We start from the raw sequence: 26052 nt of genomic DNA, 5'->3' as shown, positions 1-26052 counted from the left end.
GTCTGGCAGCTTAAAAAACGGTGCTTAAAACACCATTCACACTTCAAACCCACCTAATTCTTGCCCAATATGGATATGTACTTTAGCCTGTCAGATTCATAAAGGAACGCACAATGTAAATTTACATTTCCAAAATGATAGAATCACACTAACTTAACACATGCTAATAGTTTTATTAATTTATTCTTGTGGCATGTTGTACTGTTGTGCATCAATCAAGTGTCTTTAGAGAATATATTTTTGACACTATTAGGAAGACAAGGAAAAACATTGTTAACAATGTTAATAATAATATAAAATCCCTACTAGCAGTGTCTCAGTGCTGCAGGCCAGTGTTTATCTGTTTGTGTCTAAAAAGACAGGAATTGTTTAACGTGAAGGTTAGAAACTTAGCATGACCGTCAGGCTATATCTGCCATGTGACGGTTTAAAGTCAAGGGACAGTACAATAGGCAAGCTCAGATTGCTGCTTATTACGTTTAATAAAGGTGACTTAGGTCAGAAGCCGAGACAATTACTTCCTCGTTACAGTAGTACAATGCACCATGTGGCAGAGCCCCGCTTTTTGCCGTACAGTGCGGCTTTTTCTTTGTGTTGTAAAAGACAAAAGCAGGTGCAGCACGGCGCCGCGAGAGGGCGGGAAAATGGGAGGAGCGGCTGTGCAATTCAGCACCGAGAGTCTAAAGCTGATTGGTCGACAGTTATTCGGGGGCGGGGCGTATGCTCTGCTCTATAAATTCTCCCGGCACATTTTCTCACAACGGTAAAGAAGCAACCGGTTTATACGCCGACGGAGGAGTTCACTCAGCTCGACTCGAAGGTGTCATCAGGTTGCCATAACTTTTGTGCAACAAGAGAGGGAAACTAACAGCAAAGTACTGTGAGAGACTGAGTTTAGTTTGACTGATGCTGGGACACTGTTAGGCGCTTGGTTAGTTCTTCCGTGTGCCTCGGTCTTCTCTCCGGCTGGCCAATGCTTCTGCATCAGTTCATGAACGGAGGTCTGGAAGTCATGCATCACACATCGCTGCAGAAAGACACGACTTTTACCAAAATCTTTGTCGGCGGGCTGCCGTACCACACAAACGATGCCTCGCTGAGAAAATACTTCGAAGCCTTTGGGGACATTGACGAAGCCGTGGTGATAACGGACAGACAGACCGGTAAATCCAGAGGATACGGCTTTGTAAGTACGCATAATATCCAGTACAACATTTCATATCATCGAACCACACTTCCCTTTATCTATCTGCTGTAACTACTCATCACAACTTGGATCCAGGCGAATGTCTTTTAAAAACACGCTTTAAGTGCTTGTTTCTGCACGACAATGACCTTTTATATGCCCCCTTCGCTTCATATGTGAGTTTATAGACTAAAATATACGTGCTAGTTTTATCTACTGCGTGTAGTTACTCAGATGAATGTCAATGGTAATCTCCCACTGAGGCTTAAACGCATAATTGCACAGCATCTCTGTTTTTTTCTGCCTGGTTGGCTGTTATTTTAGCTTAATGAGGAGGAGGAGGGATCACACAAGTTGATGGGTAACTAAGGAGATTATATTTCAACATATGTCTGATGTCCCCCCCCCCCCAACCCCCCATACCCACCCAATGAAGTCCCCCCTCACTCACCCCTGAGCAGCCCCAGCTAATGTCTCTGTGTGTGTGTGTGTGTGTGTGTGTGTGTGTGTGTGTGTGTGTGTGTGTGTGTGTGTGTGTGTGTGTGTGTGCGAGACCGTCTGCACTTCTTACTTGCTTTATATGGTTCTTCTGGAGCCGTGGGGAGGTTGACCTTGCCCACCCTACTCTCCATTGTCAAGGACCGGAGCAGTCAGCCTTAGCACATGATTTACATCAGGTCTTGGCTGATGATTAGAAATTCCAACATGAACAAATTGTCTCTATCCTGTTCCACAAATTTATGCTAAATATTATTTTGATCGCATCTTTTTGAGTCTGCGGACAGGCCAAACCTTCATGTTGTAAACTTCAAAAGAACATACTCCAGGTTGTTTATTGTGTGTAATCTGCCTTTCTGATCTCAGCTCATGTAAACAGTGCGGTTTACTGATACTTTATTCCTTTAATTTGGATTAATGATAAATATCCAAGAGCCCAAATTAAATCTATATTAATCGGTGACTTATACTGTTCCTGGCCGATGAAGACAGCCACTCTCTTTGACACAAAGAGCAGAAGCAGCACAAGAAATGCAAATATTTACCAGAACCTTGGACAGACACATCAGCACTAACGTACTATCAGGCCAAAGAAGGAATGGAAAACTGTTATGTGTGCGTGTTTACCTCGAAAGGCAGAATTGTAAGACAATTGCTCTCTGTGTTTACACATGGAACTGTTGGGGGGGGGGAGCTGTCCAGTGAGTCTAGCTGGTATCGAACGGCTGCATCTGGAGTCTGGTGTTACAGGTTAAACAGGCTCACGGCAGTGTGGGTGATTCCCGGGACGATTGCACACATACCCGTGATAGTGAAGTGATCAGCACTTTTATACGCTGCTCATTTTTGTGCGTGGAACATGGCAACCTGCTACTTCTGTTTTCTGAGCGTTCCAGTTGGAGAGGTAGCTGTTGGCACGAGGGGAGGGAGGGTGGCCAAAGTTTAGCACACCTTTTTTCTAAACACACTTCAGAGGTGGATTAGTAGAACCCCCCACCCCCCCCCCCCCCCACCCCGCTACACACACACACACACACACACACACACACACAGTAAGGCTCTTCAGTGTAAACACAGCCTTGTTCCTTCCTGTGTGTTCACAACAGTGGCCCTGGAGTGGGCTTTGTTCCGGATCCTTCCACTATGTAGAGGAATACTGCTTTTAAAAATGTCCTCTTAAAACAATGTGATCCGTGGCCTACATTCACTACCCGGTCCTTGCACAGAGGTGACTGTGAGTTGGCAGAACATGGCAATCAAAACAGAAGGGCTCGTCTAATGCCAGGAGGGAGAGAGGAGGGGTTGACTAATACCAATCTCCTTATTTTGTCCCTAATTGGATAAGCTCCTTGTTGCTCTTCCCAGATCCATATTTCAGCAGCTCTGCCCATGGCTGAGTGGCAGTCGAGTGGCTGGCTACTGCTGCTGTGGGCCGTTTTCAAAGCTTATCATTGTGCTTTGTTTGTAGTTTCCTCTTCAGAGAAAAAGATTCATAGCAGAAAAAAGCCTGTAGGGGGACTTTCATGATGAGACTAACAGACCAAGCGCCTGTTTGTTTTTTGTGTGATTTGAGTGTTGTTGTTTTTTTTTGTGTGTTTTGCAATGCCTTGTCCATGTAACACACCAATGCCACAATGCTGTCTGTTTGGAACACAAGGCAATAATTTCCTTGTTTGTTGACGAGTCTGACCGTGTCACCAGGTAACAATGACAGACCGAGGAGCAGCAGAGAGAGCCTGCAAGGATCCAAACCCCATCATCGATGGCAGGAAGGCAAATGTCAACCTGGCTTACCTGGGGGCCAAGCCTCGCAGCATACAGACGGGTGAGATAGGATTTATTTCAAGGTTTATTGTGATTGGAACATAAGATATAGAACACAAGTTAAGAATACCCATAACATAAAACCACAGATTAAAACGGCTAAAAGTAGGCATGTGAGCAGGTATAACGGGGTTCAAACACCCAACAAACTACTCAATGTGTGACAGGACGAGGTCATCACTGAACACTGTGTGTGACGTGGTCTTTGCTTGCCGCTGTGTCCATTAGGACAGTTCATGCAGATTTTATTTTGACTCCAACTAACGTCCAGTGTCCCAGTTGCATACATGTTTTTACTGTTGCCTACTGCACATTTGAAACAGTCCTTGCTAGGCTAGAAACAGACTATGCCTCTGTCTCTCCATGCCCTCTGTGTATTGTTCTCTGGTCCTCCTCTGTAAATGCAGATGTGTGTGTCTGACAGCCAGCCTCCTCTCTTCCAGGCATATCCATCGGAGTGCAGCCCATTCACCCAGCGCTCATCCAGAGGCAGTATGGGTAAGTGAGCGGGAGTGGGCGCTTGTTGTGTTCTCTTGTATTCTGCTCTGTGCCATGCCGCTAGGCTGCTCTTTCCTTGACAAACAGGGCCTCTGGAAAGTACATGTCAGTTTCTGTGTCCACATGCAAACTCCACAAGTAGTCTATTAGCATATTCGAGTTTTGCAGGGCTGGGAGATTGTTCACATATCTGTGGTAATAGAAGTGCGTTCCAGAGGTGAATGTGTGACTCGCTTGTTGACTTTCGGTCGGGAGCCTCTTGTCTTTTGTACCTGCCCGAGTGGGCTCCGTTACTGAGAAGGCTTTCTAGAAGTGGCTCTGTTGTAAAAACAGCCTGCATGGCGTCCAGGAGCCATAGTCTGCTGAGCAGCTAATGTGCATTTCAGTGTAATAATGACTCTCCTCCCCCCCTGCAGCTCCCAGACATCACGCTTCAAGCTACAGCTCAGCACCATTCATAACTTTCCACACAAACCCTTAAATCTGCCTGGAAGGATAAAATAACAAAAGTCCTGTTCTTCTAGATAAACAACAACAAACTGATGAACATGTGCATTTCTTTAATGTCTTTACTATTGCTAAGCTACTGTAACATAATCGACTAATCAATAAACAGAAAATCAATCATTAACAACTTTGACGTTTAGTTAAGTTTTATAACGCCTCTCTCAAAGGAGCGAGTGATGGATTCAGTCATGAATCCACCAAAAATGCAAAGCTTTTGCTAGAGTTGGCTTCTTACACAAACAAATTTTCACTTTTTTCTGGTTTATATTGGTGTGAACTGAATTTTTATATGAAATTGGCCTTGGCTTCTTCTGTTGTGTTGGGCATATTCACCTTTTTCAGATGGTGTGGCCCATCTCTTCAATAAAACACCACAGGAAGACAAACATATAGCTTGCAGATAATACAGTACATGATTTCCAAGCTTGTGAGCTCTGTGGGAATCCCAGGACAGTCCCCAGGGACGATGACAAGATATTAAATATTTGGTGGTTTTTGGAGTTTAATGAACCCCAAAATAGGGCACGCTCTCGAACTGACAAGGAGCGTTAATCGACCTTCTGTCAGATCTCACTGCATCTACATTTTAAATATAGGCGTCTCCCAGAGACATGTCCCATCATGATCCAAGACCTCAGGAGGCCACAGGAAAGTCCCCATGTCCATACACCCATCCAAGCTACCACAGTGAGCATGGAAGCCACGAAAACCTAGAGGGTTTGAAATGTGGCGCACAGTGCTGAGCCTCTGAGGCCATGCCTGACAGGTGCTGGTTCATATTACAGCCTTTTACACCCTCTTAATCTCCCATGACCACCACCACCCCAGAGACGTAGGCAGGCACACAGAGCACCTGTCCTCCTGTCTCCGAGTTGCCCCTGTACGGCGGGTGACAGACGCAGGCCTCGCTAAGATGCAGAGCATACAAGTGGCTTTTCTTTCAGCCCCCACTCCCTCCTCCCCCTCCCCCTCCACACACGCACACAAAACCCCTTGACAACATATGGCATGAGAAGGACATGGTCTGAGGTAGCATTTTTAACAGTGTGTGTGTGTGTGTGTGTGTGTGTGTGTGTGTGTGTGTGTGTGTGTGTGTAGCTGTGGTCAGCAGATGCTGTGGAGGGCCAGAGGGGGTCACCGAGGCCAGGAACATTGTTTTGATGGGGAGGGGAGGAGTTGTCAGTGGGCTTGCAGATTCATCTCTTCTCATGCATCACCTCCTCCACTCTGTCTGTTTTTTTTTTTAAATTTATTACTTAAATTTCTCCTATTACAATTCTGCCACTACCAGTGTGTCAGCTGGAGACACTAAAAACAGACACCTCTGTGAGGCTGGGAAGGAGGTGTGGCTTAAAGAGAAGAGTGAGGGGGAAGGGGGCTGTTTGAGACTTAATGCTTAATGAGGCAGTGTGTTCCCAAGGAAACTCACCTCCTACAGGTGTCAAACAAAACACCTTTTTTATTTTATTTTTTTCCCTCCGGCTTTCAAAGAAGAATGAGTTCTTTTTAAACAAAGAGGTAAAGAAGGAATATCAAGTCTTCTTACAAGTATTGTAAGGTCTTGTTTAATTCCCCTGCCCAGCCAGTCCTGGCTGTTTTCACACTTTGAGTCATTGTGAGTCACTCACTGAAGGTCATTTTGTGTTATCGTGTAGAAATATTTAGCTGCTCGGTGTGATCTCGCCCAGGCTTTTCACATTAGCTCATGATGTGGCCTTCATTACTGATGACTATTCTAGCCGCTGTTTGAAAATGTTGACAGGCATCAAATGTTTTCTGGTGCGCTTGTCCTCGCTCGTGTCTCAGCCTGCCGTTAGCAGAGTGGCACTGTGTCAAACACACACCCGACTGGCCGTCAGCACAAAACCAGCTGACCTATGATCTTCCGGCCGTCATCCACATTCCCCCTGCTATTGCCCCCCCTCCAATCCACTTGGCATCTCTGTGGCCCAGGGGACTCTCTTCTGTCCCAAACTTGCCTTAGTCCCCCATTCCTTTTTCCTCTTCACATAAAAGCTAAACTTGCAGCTGGCATCTTCATCCCTGTGCACACACCAGAGATATAACACGGGGAGTGCTTTGTCTCTCCTCTCTTTTCCACTTTACCTACACAAGGTCACTTGCCTATAGCGACACGCTGCCAAGGCCACGGAGAAGGCAGACTCATTATACACGAGGCGAGTGAAAGCACATATGCCCCACAGCATTAATGTATGGTCATCTTTGAAAGCTGTGTGTGAGAGTGAATGCCTCTTTGTAAGTAGCTCAATGGCACTGCAGGGGCAAAGTGTAGATTGGGCTCGTGGGTGGGGGTTGCCTTCATTTGCTTATGCTTACTAGTTGCAAGTCAGTGTTGTCTAGTTTTGTGTTCAGGGAACTGACGCGATGAGTTTACTTCCCTTTCGCTTGCCAGATGTCTCATTTAGCTTCTGTAACTGTTGTTTGAAACGCAGCTGTTTAAAATCGTATCATATCACAGGCTTGACTTTTTTTCCTGATTTCAAAGATTTTGAATTTCAGGTTATACTTGCCTGACATTTCTCTTTTCTCATCATGCTTCATGTACTCTTCCATGTAATGACTTGATGATACATTCGGACCTTCATGTTATTAATGATAATAATCCTCCTCCTATCCACCCTCATGCCATGGTTGCTCTCTGCTGCCAGCTGACCAGTGCACCAGCAGAGGATCAGAAGATGCCCACAGTACAGTCCAGAGGAGGGGTATGACAGAAAATATCTGCCCACCCCCCTCCTACCTCCCTCCCTCCCTCCCTCCCTCCCTCCTTCAGCCAGCCTCTCTCCAAGGTGCCAGTGATGGCTTGAGAGTGCAGTGCAGTGTGCTGTGATGGACTGGAGTGCCTTTTTTTTTTTTTTTTTTTATCTTGTGTGATATGAAGTGAAGAGGTTAATGCTGATTGCGGTGTGACTCTTTCCCTATTATGGCATGGTTTGGGGTTTGCAGTGATAACTGGTGTGTGGTGGGTGGATAGAAGGGGGCAGAAGTAATTGGTTGGTGTGTGTGTGTGTGTGTGTGTGTATATATATATATATATATATGTGTGAGTGATGACATCCCTATTCATGCATGCCTCCATCTTTTGCTGTGACTTCTTGGCTGCCTTTTATTACTGATCTTCTTCAAATGGTCTGTAGAAAAGAACTAAGACTGAAATTAAAGAACAGTCCATGAGAGGAAGATTTTTTATCATGGAGATGCAGCTGAAGAGCGTAAGTCAAAGTGAAGTTTGTTGTTACTATCCTCCCTTTGTCCTAAAGTGTGTGTGTGTGTGTGTGTGTGTGTGTGTGTGTGTCCATGGCTGTTTCCCCCCACAAGCGTTGTTAAGGCTCCCAAAACAGTCGGTTATATCACCATTTATATGAAACAGGGGGGTCTTCTGCCTGCTACTCCCACCATCCCTCCCTTTATACAACCACTCTGGAAATATTCTTCAAATAAAGAGTAAAAATAGGCTCATCTAAAACCCACTCCCCTTCCCTGTCCTCTGTGTGGCAAAGCAAAGACAGTAGAGTCCCCAAACCCCACAGCTCTAATCAGCTTCAACTGAGAGGCAGCCCATGAGGCCTGGCAGAGGCTCGGACCCAACCCTGATGAGCTCCCCTACCACCATTATCTGCCCTAGCCAGCGTCATCACCTGTGACAGTCTGTGTGAGATTTATAAACTAAGTGAGAAGTAGGAGACTGCAACTTCTGTACACCCTTCATGCACTTCCCTTTTTTTTTTGTGTGTCTGCGCCTGTGTGTGCACGCCTGTGTGTGTGTGTGTGTGTGTGTGTGTGTGTGTGTGTGTGTGTGTGTGTTCAGTGAGTGAAGAGCAGCAGCTGTTAAAACACTACGCTGATGCCTGAGCTTGAAAACCTGCCAGTAACGGCTGACTCTGTCATTCACCCCCTCCACTGCTCCCCTCAGGAGGCCCTACCTAACAGGTTTGGTAGGTTTTACTAACTGACACAGACAGAGGGATGAGTCACCTTCGCCTCCTAACCTCCTCTGCCTTTCGTCTGTTCAGTCTTAATATACATATAATAACAGTGGATATCCATGTGAGAACACTTTAAGTTCCGAACACCTACAGAGAGTTTATATTCCCAACATAATCACCCACCGGGAGAAATGGAAACAAGCCAGACGGTGGGGTTTCTCCACTCTGATGCTGCATCCCTTATGTCTAACCCACCCCTCATTCGGTCTTTGTTTCTGTGTGCAGGTTGGCCCAGCCATACGTCTACCCACAAGCATATGTGCAGCCCAGCCTGGTGCTGCCCACTCAGGTCTCCTCTTCAGTCAGCACCAGCCCCTACCTGGACTACAGCACAGCCTACAGCCAGTACGCCCAGGCCGCCTTTGAGCAGCAGTACCCGTACGCCGCCTCCCCAGCCGGCTTTCTGAGCTACAGCTACGCCACCAGCCCCACAGCCACCGCCGGCCCGGCCGCCGCCACAGCTCCAGCCACCGTACACCCCACGCTCCCTTCTGCAGCCGGCCCAGCTCCAGCCTTCCTGCACTACGCCCCACAGCAGCACATCCAGCCGGACCGTATGCAGTGAGCTGAGGGCGGAGTGGAAAAGAGGGAGCAGTACAGGTGGAGGAGGAGGTTGGCGGTTTGTCGTTGCAGACCTTTGGATGGAGAATAGTGAAACGCCCTACAGGGTGACCCTGTTGCTGTTGGCAGCGGATTTCAGGAAAAAGGGTGGGACTATTGCACTATACGATCAGGATGAGCTGTTTGCTCATTGGTTAAAGGGTAAAAGGGGCGGGAGGACTGTTGGGGTTCAGGTTGAGAAGCTAAACAGCATAAAGTATGTGGTCGCTTCCAAGGGCTTCCAGAAGCTGACACTTCCTTTTTTATTATTATTTTTATTATTGTATTAATGTCTTTGTCAATGTTTGTTTGTATGCCATTATTATCAATGTTAATCAGTGGAAGTTCTATATGTCCGTGGTACATATTGATGTGTGAAGAGCTGTCTGGGACATGTAACACTGCATTCCTCCAGGGTTTCTGGAGTGGGTATGATGGGCACCGCTGCTTTAGGAGTCTGGGGGAGAGTCATAGATGAGGGTGCAGGGAGGAGACATGGTGGTGATTGAGGAGGCAAACAGCCAGCCTTAGTAAGGCTGATCACTGCCCCAAGAACAAACCTCCAGCGTTGGGCTCCTCACACGAGGACAAGAGATTTCCCCTCAAGGACAAAATAGAATGTTTTTGTACAAGACTGTGGGAGTTCCATTGTTTTGAGATGATGTCAGGACTACACACTTTTTTTTTATTGTAATTTTAATTCAAGAGGCCTTAATAATAAAAAAAAAAAAAATAAAATAAAATCCTTTTTCAATCTCCTGATGTATGTGCTCTCCCCCAAGTGCAGAAAGCCCCTTGTAACTGATCTGACTGTTTTCAACAGTCACATTAATCTGACTTTTTGGGGTCAAGAGAATTTCAGATGGATGTAGATAATCACAAGCAGTATGTGGGCATATGGGGACCTGGAGCTTTGTATATCAATGTTGAAAGGTAGCTGACACTGAGCTCAAACACCAGTGTTTTGTTTTTTTGTCACTGAGATTGTCGTGAACTGTTGCTCTCAAAAGGACATTCATGTACAGCATTTTTAAATGTTTTCATTCATCAAGTAAATTTACAATATTTATATGTAGGTATTTATAAGAGGTACTAAGTTAAAGTAGCTTTTTTAATGTTACTATGTCTAGTTGTGGCACTGATGTCATATAACTTGCCGAGATATAGCTGCAGATCCACAGGTGTCATGTCTATTTTATGTCACCATGTCAGTGGATTTGCCAGCGTGCTCGCTTGTAGATCCCTGACTGGTTTCATTTGAAATTCTCTCGATTTTTTTTTTTTGATTTTTTTTTTTTTTTTTTTTTTTTTTCTTCAATAAGAATGTCTTTTGCAGTCCCTTCAAAGAAGCCATACCAAAAAAAATTAAAATAAAGAATTTGTACTTGAAGATGCCTCCTGACTTCTTTCTTTCTTTGGTGAAGAGGCAGTTCAACATGACGCAGCTTGAGTTATTTGTGTTTACAACATGTTATTTGCAGTGTCATTGGAGTCACAACCAAGCTGAAATGCAGATCTTGCTGTGAGGTGGGGAGGTTCAGTTATATGTGTGTGTGTGTGTGTGTGTGTGTGTGTGTGTGCTTGTTATCAAGGCTGTGTGCGCTGTCAGATCCTGCAAAGGGGGAGAGGAGGAGGTGGCAGGCAGGAGGCCCACACTTTTATCAAGCCACAACACCACCACTGCCAGGGGTGCTGGGTGTTCCCTTGGCCACCACACTTGCTTTCGTTCCCTTGCTAAGAGTTTTTCGTAAAAAAAAAAAAAAAGAAAAAAAGAGAGAGCTGCAAAGCTGGAAATAAGTTGTTTTTTTGTTGTTTTTTTTAATCCTGCTAAACAAGCTCTCTTCCCTGCAGCGTATTTCCATGTTTGTGCTTACATCAGCTTCTTGCGATGTGACACTTCTAAATTCCAGAGAACAAAACACAGGCAAGGTTGTTAAAAACAAAAACACATCCATTATCTTATTGTCCTCACCCAAAGTGTAATTTATCCACTCGGTAATGATTTACAATAAGGCTCAAGTTCAATAGCTGTTTTTGTGATGTTTTTGTTTCAATTAAAACCCATTCAGACCCTGTTTACTCTTAATTACATGGACACGCTTCCCTTTTACCCAGTGGGTTTACTTTCATGTGGCTGTTTGTGTTGTGATCCCTCATTCAGTTTCCTTTTACACATGATCCCAAGAATAAAAAAATTAAAAAAAGTTTTAGTCTGATGTTAACTCCTTTTAAGATGGGGGTATGCAAGAGAGAGATTAAAATAAGACTGAGAGTCTACATCCATGGCAATGAGGCTGTACATAAATGCAATCTTGACATGACAATGCTATCATCAGATGTTAGCAGGTATAATTTCAACTATGTTCACCATTTCAGTTTTGCATGTTAACACTTACTATCACAAAGAACAGGTGGCTGATGGGAATTATATTATTTTGCAGGTATTTGGACATATTGCTGCGCCCAAATCTTAAATTATATCACAATAATCACAATATAATTTTTAGGTTTCTTTGTTTTGGAAGCTGCCATGGGAGCCACAGAGGTCAGTGTGAGTGAGTGTGCTGAGAGGACAGACATTGATGTGTATTGAACAGATTTGGTGAAGGTGTGCGATAGATGAGCTTTTTGTTTGTCAGTGATAACAGAGTGTGTTTGTGTTTAGAGGGATTATGTCACTTTTAGGCAAAGGCAAAGGCAGAATGTCAGGACATGCAGTAGAAGATGCCAACACAGGCGACAAGTTGCAGTTCTTCTGGCTGAATCATGCCGCAGAATTTTAAAACACTCAGCAGAATGGATGTGTCTGCTGTTGCTGTCTTTGCTGGTTGTTACTGTCGTGAGGCAGCTCTGGTCCACCTCTTCTCTGTCACTGTTTATCTTTCACTATCTCACCTCCCTGGTCTCTGTTTGTGATCTCTCACACAATTGTTTACTCAACTTTTCTGCATGTCATTTGTGCTTTTTGTTGCCCCCCCCATCCCCTCAACCCCCGGCTTCAGTGCTCGTAGTCCTGTTCCTCCTCACATGCCTCTTTTTCCCCCTCCTTCCTCGCCTTTTTCTCATCCTCACTATCTTTCTCTCCTCCTTGCACTCCCCCTGTGAATCACACAGCAGAAACGGAGCCGGGTGTCAGCTTGATGAACGAGGTCATACAGGCCCAGCAGACTTCGTTATGCTGAGTCACCATAAGGCCTCTCTTGGGCTCTCCCCCCATCTCTCTTTCACATGCACATGCAAAGTAGGTTCAGTCAAATCTCACTCTGGGCACACTCTTCGCTCTGTCGTGCAACTCTGACGTCAAGTGATTCCTCAGAAGTGTCATTAAGACCGTCCCACCTTATCAGGCCTCAGCTCAACTTTAATCACAACCTGGCACAGACACCTCGTTTTCATGATCTGGTAATGTCATGTAAAAAAACACGTGGGCTATTTAAGTTACATCAAGTTTATGAGGAGAAACAGAAGATTTCCTAAACTTAGAACAAAAATAAGGCATATTTGTGCCCTAATTTTAGGTAATGTATAATTTGATATAGTGCCCCTGTCCTTATCGCATATTTCCCATCACACTTTTAAATACCTATTTTTATTATTTGTATTTATTAGATAGATAGATAGATAGATAGATAGATAGATAGATAGATAGATAGATAGATAGATAGATAGATAGATAGATAGATAGATAGATAGATAGATGGATAGATGGATAGATAGATAGATATATAGAATACTATATACTACCTGATAGGCTATATATGGAACAACATTGATTATTATTTTTAGGCTTAATTAAAAAATAACTACAAGCCTTGGACCAGTAAACAGTTGTAACAGCATGAATTCTTATATTAAAGTGGAGTGGGGCCATCTATCAAAAAGTTGCATCAACCTTCAGTAATAAATAGTTATAAGAGTAATTTGCAGTTAATGCTTTATAGACGTAAATGTACATTGTATGAGCTTGTTATTTTGTAATGAGCTTTGACCATGCATTAATATCATTTCACGCAAATCTTCCCTCATTAAATTTCCCTTGAGCCTCCATCCTAACATCTTACACCTGACTGGCTCTGTCTATAGGGCCTCCTGTGTCTGTGAGGCACATCAGAGTCCAGCTCCCGGTGGGCCTGTCTGGGCCTGGAGAGTGTTGGTGCTGTGGCGTCAGATAGGCTTCAGCTTCAGACTATATTTACCCGGCCCCTCATAAGAAATTACCAGACCCCAGAAAGCCATCACATGCTCTCTCCTGTGGCCTTTTCCAACACCAACAACTCATTGAGATAACATGTAGGGGTCTGGAGATAGTCAGAGCAGAGTGGATTTTTTTAAGCACCTACAGAGCAATCAAATTGCCTTGAGTTGAAGGTGTGACAATACAGCTGTGCAAATCTCTGCTGTAATTTAAAGTGTTTGAAGCCTGCGATGCCACCACATCACACAGAATACCACTGTATTGTTTACCTTTAACTACCCAAACTACTGCAGATGAGGGAGGAGGAATGAAGGAGGAAATAAAACCACTAAGTGGCAACTTGCATCTTACACAGGTGTCACAATCCTGAACAAAGTAGGAAGAGAAATGAGGAGATAAAGACTGAAAGCAGTTTAACTCATTGAAAAGTTACCAGTAACCCCTAACGAGCTGATCATTCAGAGGAGAACAGAAGAATTCAGCAGGTGAGGCCAGTAAGACTGGGCACATAGGAGAGCCTTAAACCAATAGATGTACCCGTCCCGTCCCCTCTTTAAACCTTTCCCCTTCTTCTCCAGCTGCTTCGTCCTTTTGCTTTCTCCCTCTCTCCCCATTCTTTCTGTCCGCTCGATTTCTGCAATCTCAGAACAACTCAACGTTTTTGGAAATGTGCTGTCGAACTTCCAAAAACGTTGAGTTGTTCTGAGATGCACTCAATGTTTTTGCAAGTGTTGGGAAAAAAAAGGTTTTTTGCTGCTGCAGCGTGAAGAATTTTCCAAAGATGAAGGTTCTGATTTGTCCAATTCTGGCACCCCTCTAGAACCCATAAAGACTGAGGAGATCCTCGTAGAATAGTGCCAAAACTGTGTATTTGTCCCCGTTAACATGTATGTTCATGATCTAAATTATGTTTAATAGGTGAAGTTAGTCAAGGTGTGTATGTTGGAGGTTCTCACATCTTCTCAAACTTTTATTTTGTTCTGTTTTATGTTGCAGTGCTTTGAATATTTGGCCCTGGGTGTAACAAGAAGTTTAAAGTAAATCGCCTCTAACTCTCGCTCTCTTATTAGAAAAAACAACAACATTGTTTCAAGGTTACGTTGAATACCAATGTTTCATGTCATCTTTTTTGTGCTTTTGCTCATTGTCTTCTACATAAACATGTCCATTTGCCCCAATGATTAAAAGAATCATGTCCCAACAATTTAAAGCGAAGCCATGTGGACACAGTTACAGATTAAACCTAAATCCTAAAACAAAATGTAACCGAACCCCAACGTTTACTCACATTAACTTGGAAATACTTTACTTTACTGGCCGTAACTGATGTTACCTGGACGGTGTAAAGTGTGCGGAGCATGCTAACCGTGGTAAGTCAGTGAAGTTACTGGAAAGTGATTTGGAATATGCACAACCAGGGCTGAGGTATGATGATCTATGTGGATCAGTGTGAGTTTTCAGGGCTCTGGCAGAAAGAAGTGCTTATCCGACAGCGGGCCTGTGTCCCATCAGTGGCTGTTAGACGTGCCACTCTCACACCTCCAGCTCCTTCTGGCACTCAGGCTGGTGATTCTGAGATGAGCCAGAGGAGATAGCTTTTATAAAGGACTGATACTTACGGTGAGGTAAATGGGAAGGAAGAGGGTTTAATTGTTTGAAGGACAGAAAAACATAGACACAACGATAGCAGGAAGAGATGGGACCTTGACTGAAGTGAAGTGATTAAGTTCATCCCAGAAACCTGGGCTTCTGTGTGTCTCCTGTAAGAATTGTAGTTGTTGTCTTTGATCCATCTTCTCTTCAATAATCCAAGCCCCCATCCCTGTAATGTGATCTGATCGGAGTGTCTTACTCCAGCAGAGCCAGGGCATGTCCATCAGAGCTACGCTGTAATCCCAAACTCAGACACCCCCATGCTCACCTCCACAACAACGTCTGTCCCACCCCCACCGCTCACAGCAGCAAGTGGAGCTGAGGCGCCATAGACACTTCCTCACATCATCCCCCCATGTCCATCTCACACCATGCCACACTAGTCTGGCAGCGTTGGCATGCACACAGGGAAATGTTTCCACCCACCATCAAACGTGGAGCGAGATTTGCAGTGAGAGGCTAGTTGTTCTGTCATTCTGCATGTGAGCAGCTAATGTAGCATGGGTAACACCCTGCATGGGGTGAGACAGAGCAGTGGGGTAGAGGGCAGGAACACGAGAGAGGAGGTGAGGAGGCGAGAAGTGCTAAATCCAAGAGTGAAGCCGGGTCAAAGCCCAGATTATAAAAAGCATTGCCATAATCAACTCTAGACATTACACCAGACAGTAAATCCTCTGACCTTTAGCCAACATATTTGACACTTGTTTGCTGTATGTGTGTGTTCAATATGTTCAGCCCAGAAGCGGTGGTCAGGCAGGTTGTTGGTTCTGTGCCATGTTTCCTTATCTCTGGCCAACATGCCTGTACTAACGAGCAGTACCTCCATCTCGACCTCAAACCCAGCGGGCCGCTGTTGGAGGGCAGAAAGAGGAGGAAGGGAGGATGGGAAAGAGAAGCGGGTTGAGGTTAACTGCAGCAGGAGCAGCAACTAAAGAGAGGGAGAGAGAGAAAGGAAGGCCCAGTGCCTGACAACTACTGACAGCTGAGCTTCCTCTCTCATGGGGGCTTTCATGACCACAAACTGACATAGTGACACACACGCACGCGCACGCACACACACACACACACACACACACACACACACACACACACACACACACACACACACACACACACACACACACACAGATTGATCCATTTCAGCTTTACACATAGCACAGTGGCCATGAATAAATTATACCCATTTTGCCTCTAATAAAGACTTTGACATTGACTGTGTCAGACTGCTGCGGAGTGTGGAAGAGAAGCTCTTATGTAACAAGTTCTGATATTCAGTGTGCGAGTCTGGATGAGTGTGATATTTTTCCATGCTTGCCTTTGGTGTACAATCTCAGCTCAGACAGCCACAACAATACCAATTTGTGTGGGTGCCTGTATGTGTGTCCACAAGTGTCTTGGTGTGTAGCCATACACCACAGGGAGCAGAATAAAGCAACAGGTGTAAAAGAGGTTTTTAAAACACACAGTAAAGCTTTTTTTCCCCGGTCTGACATCTGACCCTTTGCTGTCACTGTTGGCATACGAAGACAGCTGTTAAAATGACCTCCTCTTTGCTTCACACAGAGAACCGTTTATCTGTGCCTACGTGTCAAAAGGTGAACCATAATTGATCTGTTTCTGTGTGTCCTGTAGAAACATGTCTGACAGTTTCAAACAGCCCATGACCTGTGTATTACTCAGGTATTTATTTATGCGAAGGTATAAAGTATAAAAGCAGCTGCTGATGTCACACACAGGACAGGCCGTTACTGGTAACTGCACTCCAGACAGACAACAACAGTGGGCAGCATATGGAAGGAAATCACATTAGACGCTTACACCGATGACACAGCTGTTGAATTTGTTAATTTATCAGGAGGAAAACATCCTGGGTCAAGAGGTTACTTTTATGTTTGCAGACTGCAGCCTGATTGTTTATAGTGGGATGCTTCAACTCTGGACAAAGAGCATGTTATTCAGATGCAAATGAAGGATGGATTAGGGAGGGAGTTATTAGAGAAACTAAGTGGTCAACAACATATAATGAAAGGGTAGTCAGACCTTTTGAGCATTACATTTAGATAAGAAGATCAAGACAACTCTCATATGCATTACATGGCCATTTTACATCAATATTTTTGCACAGATACAAACAAACTTGTTAAAGAGTGAGCTTCATGTGATGGTGATGGGTTTTGTTCCCCTCGGTCAGACCCGGACTCGCTGTTTCCTCCTGTTTCCAGTCTTTATGTTGTGAGGGTCCGACATGAGTGTGGTATCAATCGACCCAAATGAGGCTCGGCAAGAAACCAGTTCTCCCAAACTAGAGCTTAGGACCTAGTTTAGAAAACATTGCGACTATGAGTGAGAACCAAATAGGGGCATCATTTGGACAGGGGATGGAGATTTTGCTGATATAAATTTAAATACATAATCCATCCTCCTGAGATATTTTTGGCCAGAGGTTCTTCTGTATCTACTTTCATAATCTTCTGCACGTGAACTCTTGGGCCAGGAACTTCCCCCAGTCACTCATTTCTCCCATCATTTCTTTTTGGTGGTTTCCTCAAAACCGCTCCTATTTTAGTCTGTTCCACCAAACATGATTTGCCCTCTAGTGTAAAGAAAAAAAACCTCACTAAGCCCCCTTTCTCTCTCTCTCTCATAAAACAGCCTAGGCCTGTGTGATTGTGTGCATGAGCGTGTGTTTCCATGCACCAATAGTTATGTTCCCAATGCTGGAGGGAGTGATCAGGGCTCAGTACAGCGAGGAGGATAGTCCGCCCGGATTTACCAGCAGTTCTTTATAAGGACAAGGGAAAAAAGGCCCTGCTGCCTCTATATTTAGATAGTCTTTATTGGGCCTCTTGTCTTCAGTCCCCCCCCCCCCCCCTTTCCCTCCTCCTGTGCTGCTGCTGCTGTTAGAAATCTCTCACCAAAGTCATGTGGGAGGCCGGCCCTCCTCTCCATCGCAGCGAGGGGAGAGTGAGCCTGATAATGATCTGGCTGATAATAACAGAGCAGAGGAAACGAAAGAGAGATGGGGAGAGGATGGAGGGAGCATGACAAAGAAGCCGTGGGTGGTGAGAGAAACCTTTTTCAATGTGTCTCCCTCGCTCCTCAACAGCTATTAGCGACACTGCCGGTGATGTCCTCTCTCTGCTCCACAATCCTCCAGAGTGTAGGAAGTCTCAGGAAAGGGGAATGTTTTTCATTTGGCTCCGCAAGGAGGAGACTGGCAGTTCACTGAATCCCACAACCACCGGATGGGTCTCTTTCAGTCCCTCCTGCTCCGGTTTGCCCGCAACATAAGCTGGCAAACGCTGCTGCGTTAAATCTGTGTGTAAATATGTGCATACATATCCATGCATTGTACACTTATAGGTCCCCCTCTACATACCCGTGCTAACAGGCCTCATCTCCAGTGCATAGCATATTTCTCAAGAGCCTTGACCGCTGCTGTCCAAATTTACTGCCAATGACAAACAGAGCTCTTGAACAAGGTGCGTTCTTATCCACCTATCTCTTCCTCCCTTATCTTCCTTATTGCCGGGTGATTCTAACAAAGTATAGTCAAACCCAACTGGCACTGTGCCAGCACTCAGGAACCTTTGCTACTGAGGCAGAGGTGACTAAAAGCTTTGGTGCAATTTAGCTTCAGACGGGTGCTGGTCATGGACCTGGCATGACTTCAGCCCTTACGAAGAGAAGGCTCATAAAACTTTAGGAAAACATGTGCTCAGAATTGACTTTCTGTATTTCAATAAAGAAGAAATCTTTAGTAGTAAATAACAATTTATTGAAGAAATGACAGTTTGGTAATAACCTCTCATTTATACGACCCCATACGATGTACAGACGCTGAGATATTTTTGTAGAACAAGTGAAAACTTTGACCTGCTGGTGGCACAAGATCAGAAGTTAGGGAATCACCAAAGTCATTCATCCACTGAGCACCATCTCTATCTGGGTCACATTTCATGGCAAAATCCAGCCATCCAATAGTGGTTGAAACATGTCCCTAAAAACAAACACTGATGAGAAGTCACGAGTAACAATTATTCATAACAATCCTTCAAATGGTTTTCGAGATATTTCAATGGACTTATGGACCAGGTGCCATTGCTAGTTTGGCTCATATAGCTTAAAATTGGTAGTGGTTTTGAACTTGGCTTGATCCCTAACAAATAAAAGACTCATAAAACCCCATGCAAACTTGGGCTGAGAATTGAGCCCATATTTATTTGTTTTTTAGTTGATATTTGGTGCAAGGGCTATAATGAAAACTTGCGCCCATCTTAAGTCCCCAAACTTCAGTGATGAAAATTCTTGTGCCCCTAAATAATAGACAACATCCCCACAACTTATAGAAAAGTCTTTTATGACCTGGATTGTTTCCTCTAATAATGCAAGTAAACAGCTTGTCCCTAGTTGATCATGCTTATCTTCCATAAAATAGCCTGGAGGCATGACAACTGTTTGGAAAAGGGGCCCAAGAATCTTTATCTTTACCTCATCACTGAGCAAAGCCTATACAGGTGGGGCTGAACAAGGCATGAGGGGTTGTTTTGCATATGAGCTGACAGATTCAGGGGTCACACAAGAAAAGCATCAACTGCCATGCAAATGGGAACCAAATCAAATTCAAACCAGACCAAGTTAAAGGAGGCGGTCAAAAAGGGGAGAGCAATTTTATTTTGTGTATCATACATCCCTGCGGTTGTTTGTGCGTCTGACTTTTGGGCTCGAAGGTCTGTCCAGTTTTACTACAGCAGCAACAGCAGCCCTCTGGGGAAGGACAAGCCATGACATCAGAATAGTGGAAGCAGCGCTGAAGACAATACTTCTCTGTGCGGGAGAAGGACCGAGGCGTGGCCTGGCCGGACAGAGGCTCTTGTCAGTGGACTAGCCAGCCTCAGCAGCTGTCTCAACCTCTGTCTGTATCTCTGTCACACACACCATTTCAATTCAGCATGAAAGCTGACATAGCATTAGGACAAAGGATCAACAGATTTATGTTAAAGCTCTTTACCCCCGTGTATCTCTCCCTGTTGCTGTGTGCTTGTGTGTGTGTGTGTGTGTGTGTGTGTGTGCGTGTGCGTGTGTGTGTGTGTGTGTATGTGTATGTGTGTATGTGTCAGCCTCTCTCTGTCCATGCTCAGTTCCAGCTCAGGAACGCAGGGACGGAGGTGGAGTAGGAGAGCCCCAGAGAAAGAAACATAGTTTGTAATCAGTGGCAAAACAAAGAGCCAATGGACAGAAAAGCTCCCCACTGATTGGGGGTGATGGTAGCATAGATAAGTGTGTACGTGATCACATGTAAACACATAACACACAAGACACATTCTGCCCACATGACAGCACTGCGATTACTCTCTATCTGTCTGACGTGAAGCAATCTCGTGCTGGAATACTTAAGATCAGGTTATAAACCCAGACCCTCCAATGGAGAGCTGTCTTCTTCAAACAGCCATAAAGCTTTACAGGCCCTGACAGAGAGGAGTGAAGAAGCTCACCACGTAGCTGAATTTCACATGGGGAGAGGAGAGCGTTACGTGACCGAGTGGAGCTGAGGCTGAAGTTAAGAGCCTCGCAGATCCCAGGAACCTCAGGGACACACCACCTGGTCGTCAAAAAGGAGTCTGGCAAGGCCTAAAAAAAAGAAAAGAAAAAAAAGAGTTCAATATGGTATGTGTAAACAGTGGACGAGCATCATTGAGCATGTATGAGCAGTTTATCAACACAAAGCCCACCTGCCCTTCAGTGTCGGTCTCCAAATGCAACAAAAGCCTTGTGATACGCCCAGCCTCGAGGGGCCGCCACAGCAGCTTATTCAGCCTCTCATTCACCTGTGAGGAGGACTCAATAGGTCTGCATGGCATTAAAAGCTTTCATACACACAGGCGGATGGCAGTATGAATTTGTGTAAAGGACACCGGCCAAAATACAGGAGGTTTTACATGATGATGGGGCTCAGGGACACTGAACTTAAGCTTTTACTTTTCCATGCGTGTACCGTTTTTCTGAAAAGACAGTAGCTGTGCTATTATGGATCTTTTTTTTTCCACCGAAGGCTGTGCCATTACAGCACGTACTAAACATGCAAATAAGGAGAGGAAGGGGTTTATAGAGACACTTTTCTGTCTCATAGGCTGCTGAATCGTGAAATTGAGAAAAAGAAATGCAAACATGCTTGAATCTAAAGGTAACACAAAAAAAATCTGAATTCCCTCTGACAGACCTGCAGTCTGTCGCCTCTTTCCTGTTTAAACTATAAACAAGCAGGCTGACTATGTGGTACCAAGGCCTGAAATCTGTAGTGTCAGAAATGTTGGAAGATCTGACATCAACTTTAGAAAGGATGGTGAAGATTTTAGTGACATTAATGCTGTAGTGTCAGAGCATTACTTTGTAACAATAAAATCTAAATGTTACTGAAATGATAGTGACTCGACTGACAAAGTTACTGCAGTTTCATCAGGAAGCAAATCATGCGAGGGCGTATTTTTGTTCACGTCTTTTGAGTTGGAAAGTTACATGAATTATACTTCTTTTAGGATTTTTTTTTTTAGGGGACAGAAAGAAACACATGATGGAAAAAAAAACAAAACAAGGAGAAGCATTTTGGAACTACTCTCAGCCAGAGAGGGATAATAAAATTTAAGCATCAGTGACGACATGGAGGACATTTTTCTTTTCAGTGCCTGTTAAGTTTACATACCAAATCCACTCAGGGCAACAGCAGCGCGAGAGTTGCTGCTGGGACAATGTGATAGCTTGGTCGGAAATCAGCGTTTGTGATTGCTTACCCTTGTCAGATCCCTCTGGATGACTGTGCTGCTCTGCCACTCTGTAGGATGAAGTGAGCGAGCCTCACACACAGCTGCTCACTGTGGGACACAGTCTCCTGCTTTATCGTGGGATCAAGACCAGTGGGAATACCTTCAAGTGAAAACTATACATGTTTTGCTAGGGCATAGTCAACCACAGTCCCTCAGCTATGTCAGAGGCAATGACTGCCATCTACTGGTGCCTCTGTGCAAAGGAGAGCTTTGAAATATTTTCTGTTTTTCCAGGAAACAAAGGATACTGAAATTGTCAATGTGGCCTCATAATGAAGAAAAATAAAGGAAAATACTGCTGCTGTAAGAGATCTTTGCACAAAAGTAGAAATTGCTGGCCAACATGTCACCCACACCAACAAAAAAATAGGTGACATTATTATGTCTGAACTCTCAGCTCTTCTGATGCTCACTGCTACAACAATGTTATAGTAATACACATTATTTGACTGCCATGAAATGAAAAGTGGAGCTTGTTTAACATAAGTCACTTCAAGCTTTTGGCCAACTTTGTCACATTTTAGAGGAAAAATGGTCTTAATGTTAATTTGTAGCTCATTAACGTTTTTTTCACAGGTGTCACCGTATATGTTGGTAAATATGTTAAGGAGTGTTAGAATATTACTGCAAAACTATATTTGTCACCCTTTTTATTTTATTTTATTGTTTGTATGTTTACAGACAAATAAAGCATGAAGATATTTTTCACACTGAAAATAATTTCATTTTCAGTGTTCCTGGTGTCATGTAGGTATATACATAGATACTGTACCTGCAATTGTGTGAGTGGATGGGCCTCTCCATCTCTTCAAACATAATGCGTCCTGTAATGCCTTTGAGTTATATTGTTTAATGAGAAGCTGACACTTTCAGTGAAACATTAGTCAGTACAATGACTAAAGTTAGTCTCATTGTTTCATGCTCAACTGGAAAGCATTCGCGAATGGATGCATCTCTGCTGATGAATGAAAAAATGTCACTAAAGCAGGCATGAAAATGGACAGCAAAGACATAAAAAGAGCAAAAGAAGAAACATCAACAGATCTGATGATGTTTAATTATTTTTTGAAAAAGAAGCGACAGTCTGTTTATGTTTTTCCAGGCACATCTCCTCTGATTTGTCCAATTTATAGTTAAACTTCAGATTTATTCAAAGAGTTATTTATTGTTTTCATAACATTACATTGGTTAACAAAATAAAAAGCAACAAAAACAATTCAACTGATGACAAAAATCCAACAAAAGATGTAAAATTGCTCTGCTGCATACTCAATGTTGGCGATGGAATGAGCTTCCTGCTGTACACAACACAAAAAAACTACTACAGAGACATCCCTACTCAAATCATGCAGACCTGCAGGACACCAGCTCACTTCTTTATGGAGGCAGCTCTTCACTCACAGCTGTTGCAGCCACACCAAGTGTTGCTTCATTTATCCATCCAGTAACTTGAGGATGCTTTCCCTCTCCTTCAGTGCTTTCCAGGCCTGGTCTTTCTCCTTCTTTGTTGGAGTACGTTTCTTCTGCCTGGCTGCCATGATTCGCCGAAATCCCTCCATCACTTCGTTGTCAGACACTCTGACTCGCTGTCTCAATTCCTGCTTGCGCATTTCTTCTTTCGCCAACCTGCTTAGACGACAGAAAATCACATTTCAAGTCAGCTTATTCACAATTTCTAAAAGGTCGTTAGGTTTAGGTGGTAAATGGAACCACTGTTCAGCTTCTGTCCTCACCGGAGCAGCTCCTGCTTTCGGGCTCTGTTGTGAGCGGTCAGGGCTTTGAGTTCTGCTTGTCTCTTCTGTAGCTCTGCAAGGATCTCGTCCTCAGAGTCTCCTCCTGGTCCGGGTCGCTCCTCAGAATCCAGCAGCCCCTGGGCTACCAGCTCCTCTTTGATACGCGCCTCCAAGGAACGGGTGTGAGGAACACTGGAGAGGGGAAAGGAAGACAGTTGATATGAGATATGTGGAGGCTTAACGGATGCAAAACATTGATTTGATGTTTTAAATACTGCACCTAAAAGCTTTTCCTTGGCTCCGAGGAGAAGTCCCAGCGCCATCGTTAGCATCCTTCCCTGAAATATCTGGTATAGGAGAATCCTCCATGGGGGATATAATGTTCTCCTGGACGAAAACAGGCAAAATCATCTTAAAATCAGGGTCTAATTTTGCAACATTTTAAAATACGTACGTCAATATTTCAGATGCTGTATCTCAGTTTATCAAGAGTAAAAGCTGAATCATCAAAAAAAAAAAAAAAACTAGTCTGACCTCTACAAGGGCCTGCAGCAGACGCTGCGTGAGAGGACCAAAGGGGCAGCCGTCTTCTGGAGATTCATGTTGGGATTCCGACTTCTTCAGCAGCGAGTCCACGTCTGCAGCAGTTAAACACGAAGATGAGTATGAAGGTGGATACACACTGGTGCAGCAGCTACAGTCTGGCACAACGAGACCAAAAGCAAATCAGTTCATGTGCTGCAGTCTTCCTTCACCTTTTGCATCCAGCTCAGACAGCGGTCCTCCCATGAGGCTCTTCTTCTTGTCGTTGGCTCGGGCACCTTCCCTCTGCTCCTCCAGCAGATCCTCTTGAGCCCACCGCTGAGAGTAGTGTTTCCCCAATGCTGGAATCTTCAGTGAACACAATCAGCACCAAGCATTTGTTTAGAATGACACATTTCACTCAACGGCATCGACATTTTGCAGTTTCCGCTGATGAAGCTCTTCGTAATAGAGCAACGGGTTCATGGCTTATTGTGTCATACTTTGAAATATTCAGCTTCATCCTCTGGAGCCTTCAAAACCTCTTCTAACAACCGTATCTCCTCATTCGTAATATCGGCACAATATGGCTCGACTGACGCCCAGAATCTGAAAAACAAAAACATTTGCAATACAGTAATATAAGTACCAGAAGAAAACAAGATTTATTTTGCCTTATTGTTCTTCTGACACGTCTGAGAACAACCTCACTAATAGTTGAATAAGGCATCAGTTGATTAAACTGAACTGACGGCTAACGATCTGTAGAGCTGCTGTTGCTCACCTGTTGGGAGCATCATTTTTCGGAGTGCGGGGAATGTCTTGTGGGTCGTCCGTAAATTCGTACTCTTGAACTTTTGGCTGCAGGTTTTTGGATTTGGGTCTGCCGGGACCTGGGCCCGGCCCGTGGCCTCCTTTACCATCCAGTTTCTGCTTCTTCGGTTTGTGTCGAGAGGAGGCAGCGGGGTCTGGGTCTTTTCCTAGTTTCAGAAAGCGCTTATCGCCCTTCTTGTCTTGCCAGTCTGTGAGGATCTGGGATGCAGTGCAGAAGAAAGGAGACAATGTACAAGGTCTCTAACTTTAGCATTCACAGTTACGTATCATTGAACTGGGATGGAAACCTGGTTCCACATAACCAAGCTAAATGGAAAAAGGGTTTCCCACTCTGTCCTACCTGTCTCTGCTCCTCCAGGGCTCGGAGACGGCGGCTGGCTGAGGACAGCAGTGTCTCCAGCTCCAGCTGCAGGGTATCCAGTTCCTCGATGCCAATGCCATCATCCTCTGAGCGGCCCAGCACGGCAGTGTAGCGGGGACACACCTTCACATGCTCGACGGGCTTGAAGTCGTAGTATTTCAGCGGGGGGCAGTCCTTCAGCTCACTCATGGTGCTTTGTAGCAGCGACTCGGCAGTGTTTGATTAAACTAAAACGAGAGGGCGGTTCATGATAAATTGTCATCACACACACACACACACACGTACTTGAACCACAGACTGCGGACACGCATTCCCCCGAAACACGTACAGGACGGGCTGCTTCATAGAGCACCAGCCAGCTCGGCCCAAACTGACCCCGAGAACTCTTCAAATCTGATAAAGGTCGCTTGTTTGTACACATACGTTTTGCACACGATTGTTTGAAAACTACAGCAGCTGAATGGTACCAACAGAAAGCCCACATTTACATATTTACAGTCCGAAGCAACGATATTTACCGTCAGTGAATGGAATCCATGATGGGAAAAAACATTGTGGTAAGAGGGGTGTGTGAAACAGATTCAAATGAAATTAGAAAATATTTTACAAAGAAATAATGATTTTAAATCCATGGAGAATGAGACAGCGTCCCGAAAATTAATGTAGCATTTTAAATCGTAGTAGCTAGAAAAACAACCGTGACAAATTGTAAATACATGGCCCTCACGCTACAATGGTATAATCGGAAGAAACCATTTTGTGTCAAGCTGCGTTAAAACAAATACTGTGCCACTGAACCTAGCATCCAGAAGA

The 26052-nt window shown here is 44.4% G+C and overlaps 2 protein-coding genes across 4 annotated transcripts; one reads left to right on the top strand and one right to left on the bottom strand.

Annotated features, from left to right (window-relative positions):
* The first annotated feature begins 774 nt into the window (after positions 1-774).
* LOC138200126 (RNA-binding protein 38-like) lies at positions 775-10510 on the top strand. The gene is made up of 4 exons (XM_069152636.1): positions 775-1186; positions 3386-3509; positions 3952-4006; positions 8746-10510. Exons 1-4 carry the CDS (start codon positions 974-976, stop codon positions 9083-9085), a joined length of 732 nt encoding a protein of 243 aa, XP_069008737.1. The 5' UTR covers positions 775-973; the 3' UTR covers positions 9086-10510.
* Positions 10511-18724: 8214 nt separating this feature from the next.
* Positions 18725-25970, bottom strand: tada3l (transcriptional adaptor 3 (NGG1 homolog, yeast)-like). Of its 3 annotated transcripts, XR_011178383.1 has the most exons (10): positions 25758-25970; positions 25219-25466; positions 24829-25076; positions 24548-24653; positions 24278-24413; positions 24057-24160; positions 23803-23909; positions 23523-23714; positions 20701-23418; positions 18725-20599 (listed from the first exon to the last, which is right to left on the bottom strand). XR_011178383.1 is itself a non-coding variant. In XM_069152383.1 (9 exons), exons 2-9 carry the CDS (start codon positions 25426-25428, stop codon positions 23223-23225), a joined length of 1299 nt encoding a protein of 432 aa, XP_069008484.1. In that variant the 5' UTR covers positions 25429-25466; positions 25758-25970; the 3' UTR covers positions 18725-23222. The 3 variants fall into 3 exon arrangements, 2 of the variants coding, with proteins under 2 accessions (XP_069008484.1, XP_069008615.1); XM_069152383.1 differs by having other exon boundaries at positions 18725-23418; XM_069152514.1 differs by having other exon boundaries at positions 18725-23415; positions 25758-25967.
* Between the last annotated feature and the right edge of the window lie 82 nt (positions 25971-26052).

This window comes from Embiotoca jacksoni, unplaced genomic scaffold, assembly GCF_022577435.1.
Source record: "Embiotoca jacksoni isolate LCO1_2020_lvr unplaced genomic scaffold, fEmbJac1.0.p SCAF_1, whole genome shotgun sequence".
In the NCBI taxonomy this organism is placed as follows: Eukaryota; Metazoa; Chordata; class Actinopteri; family Embiotocidae; genus Embiotoca; species Embiotoca jacksoni.
Note: the sequence above shows the minus strand (reverse complement) of the source record. Positions and strands in the feature narration are given on the sequence as shown.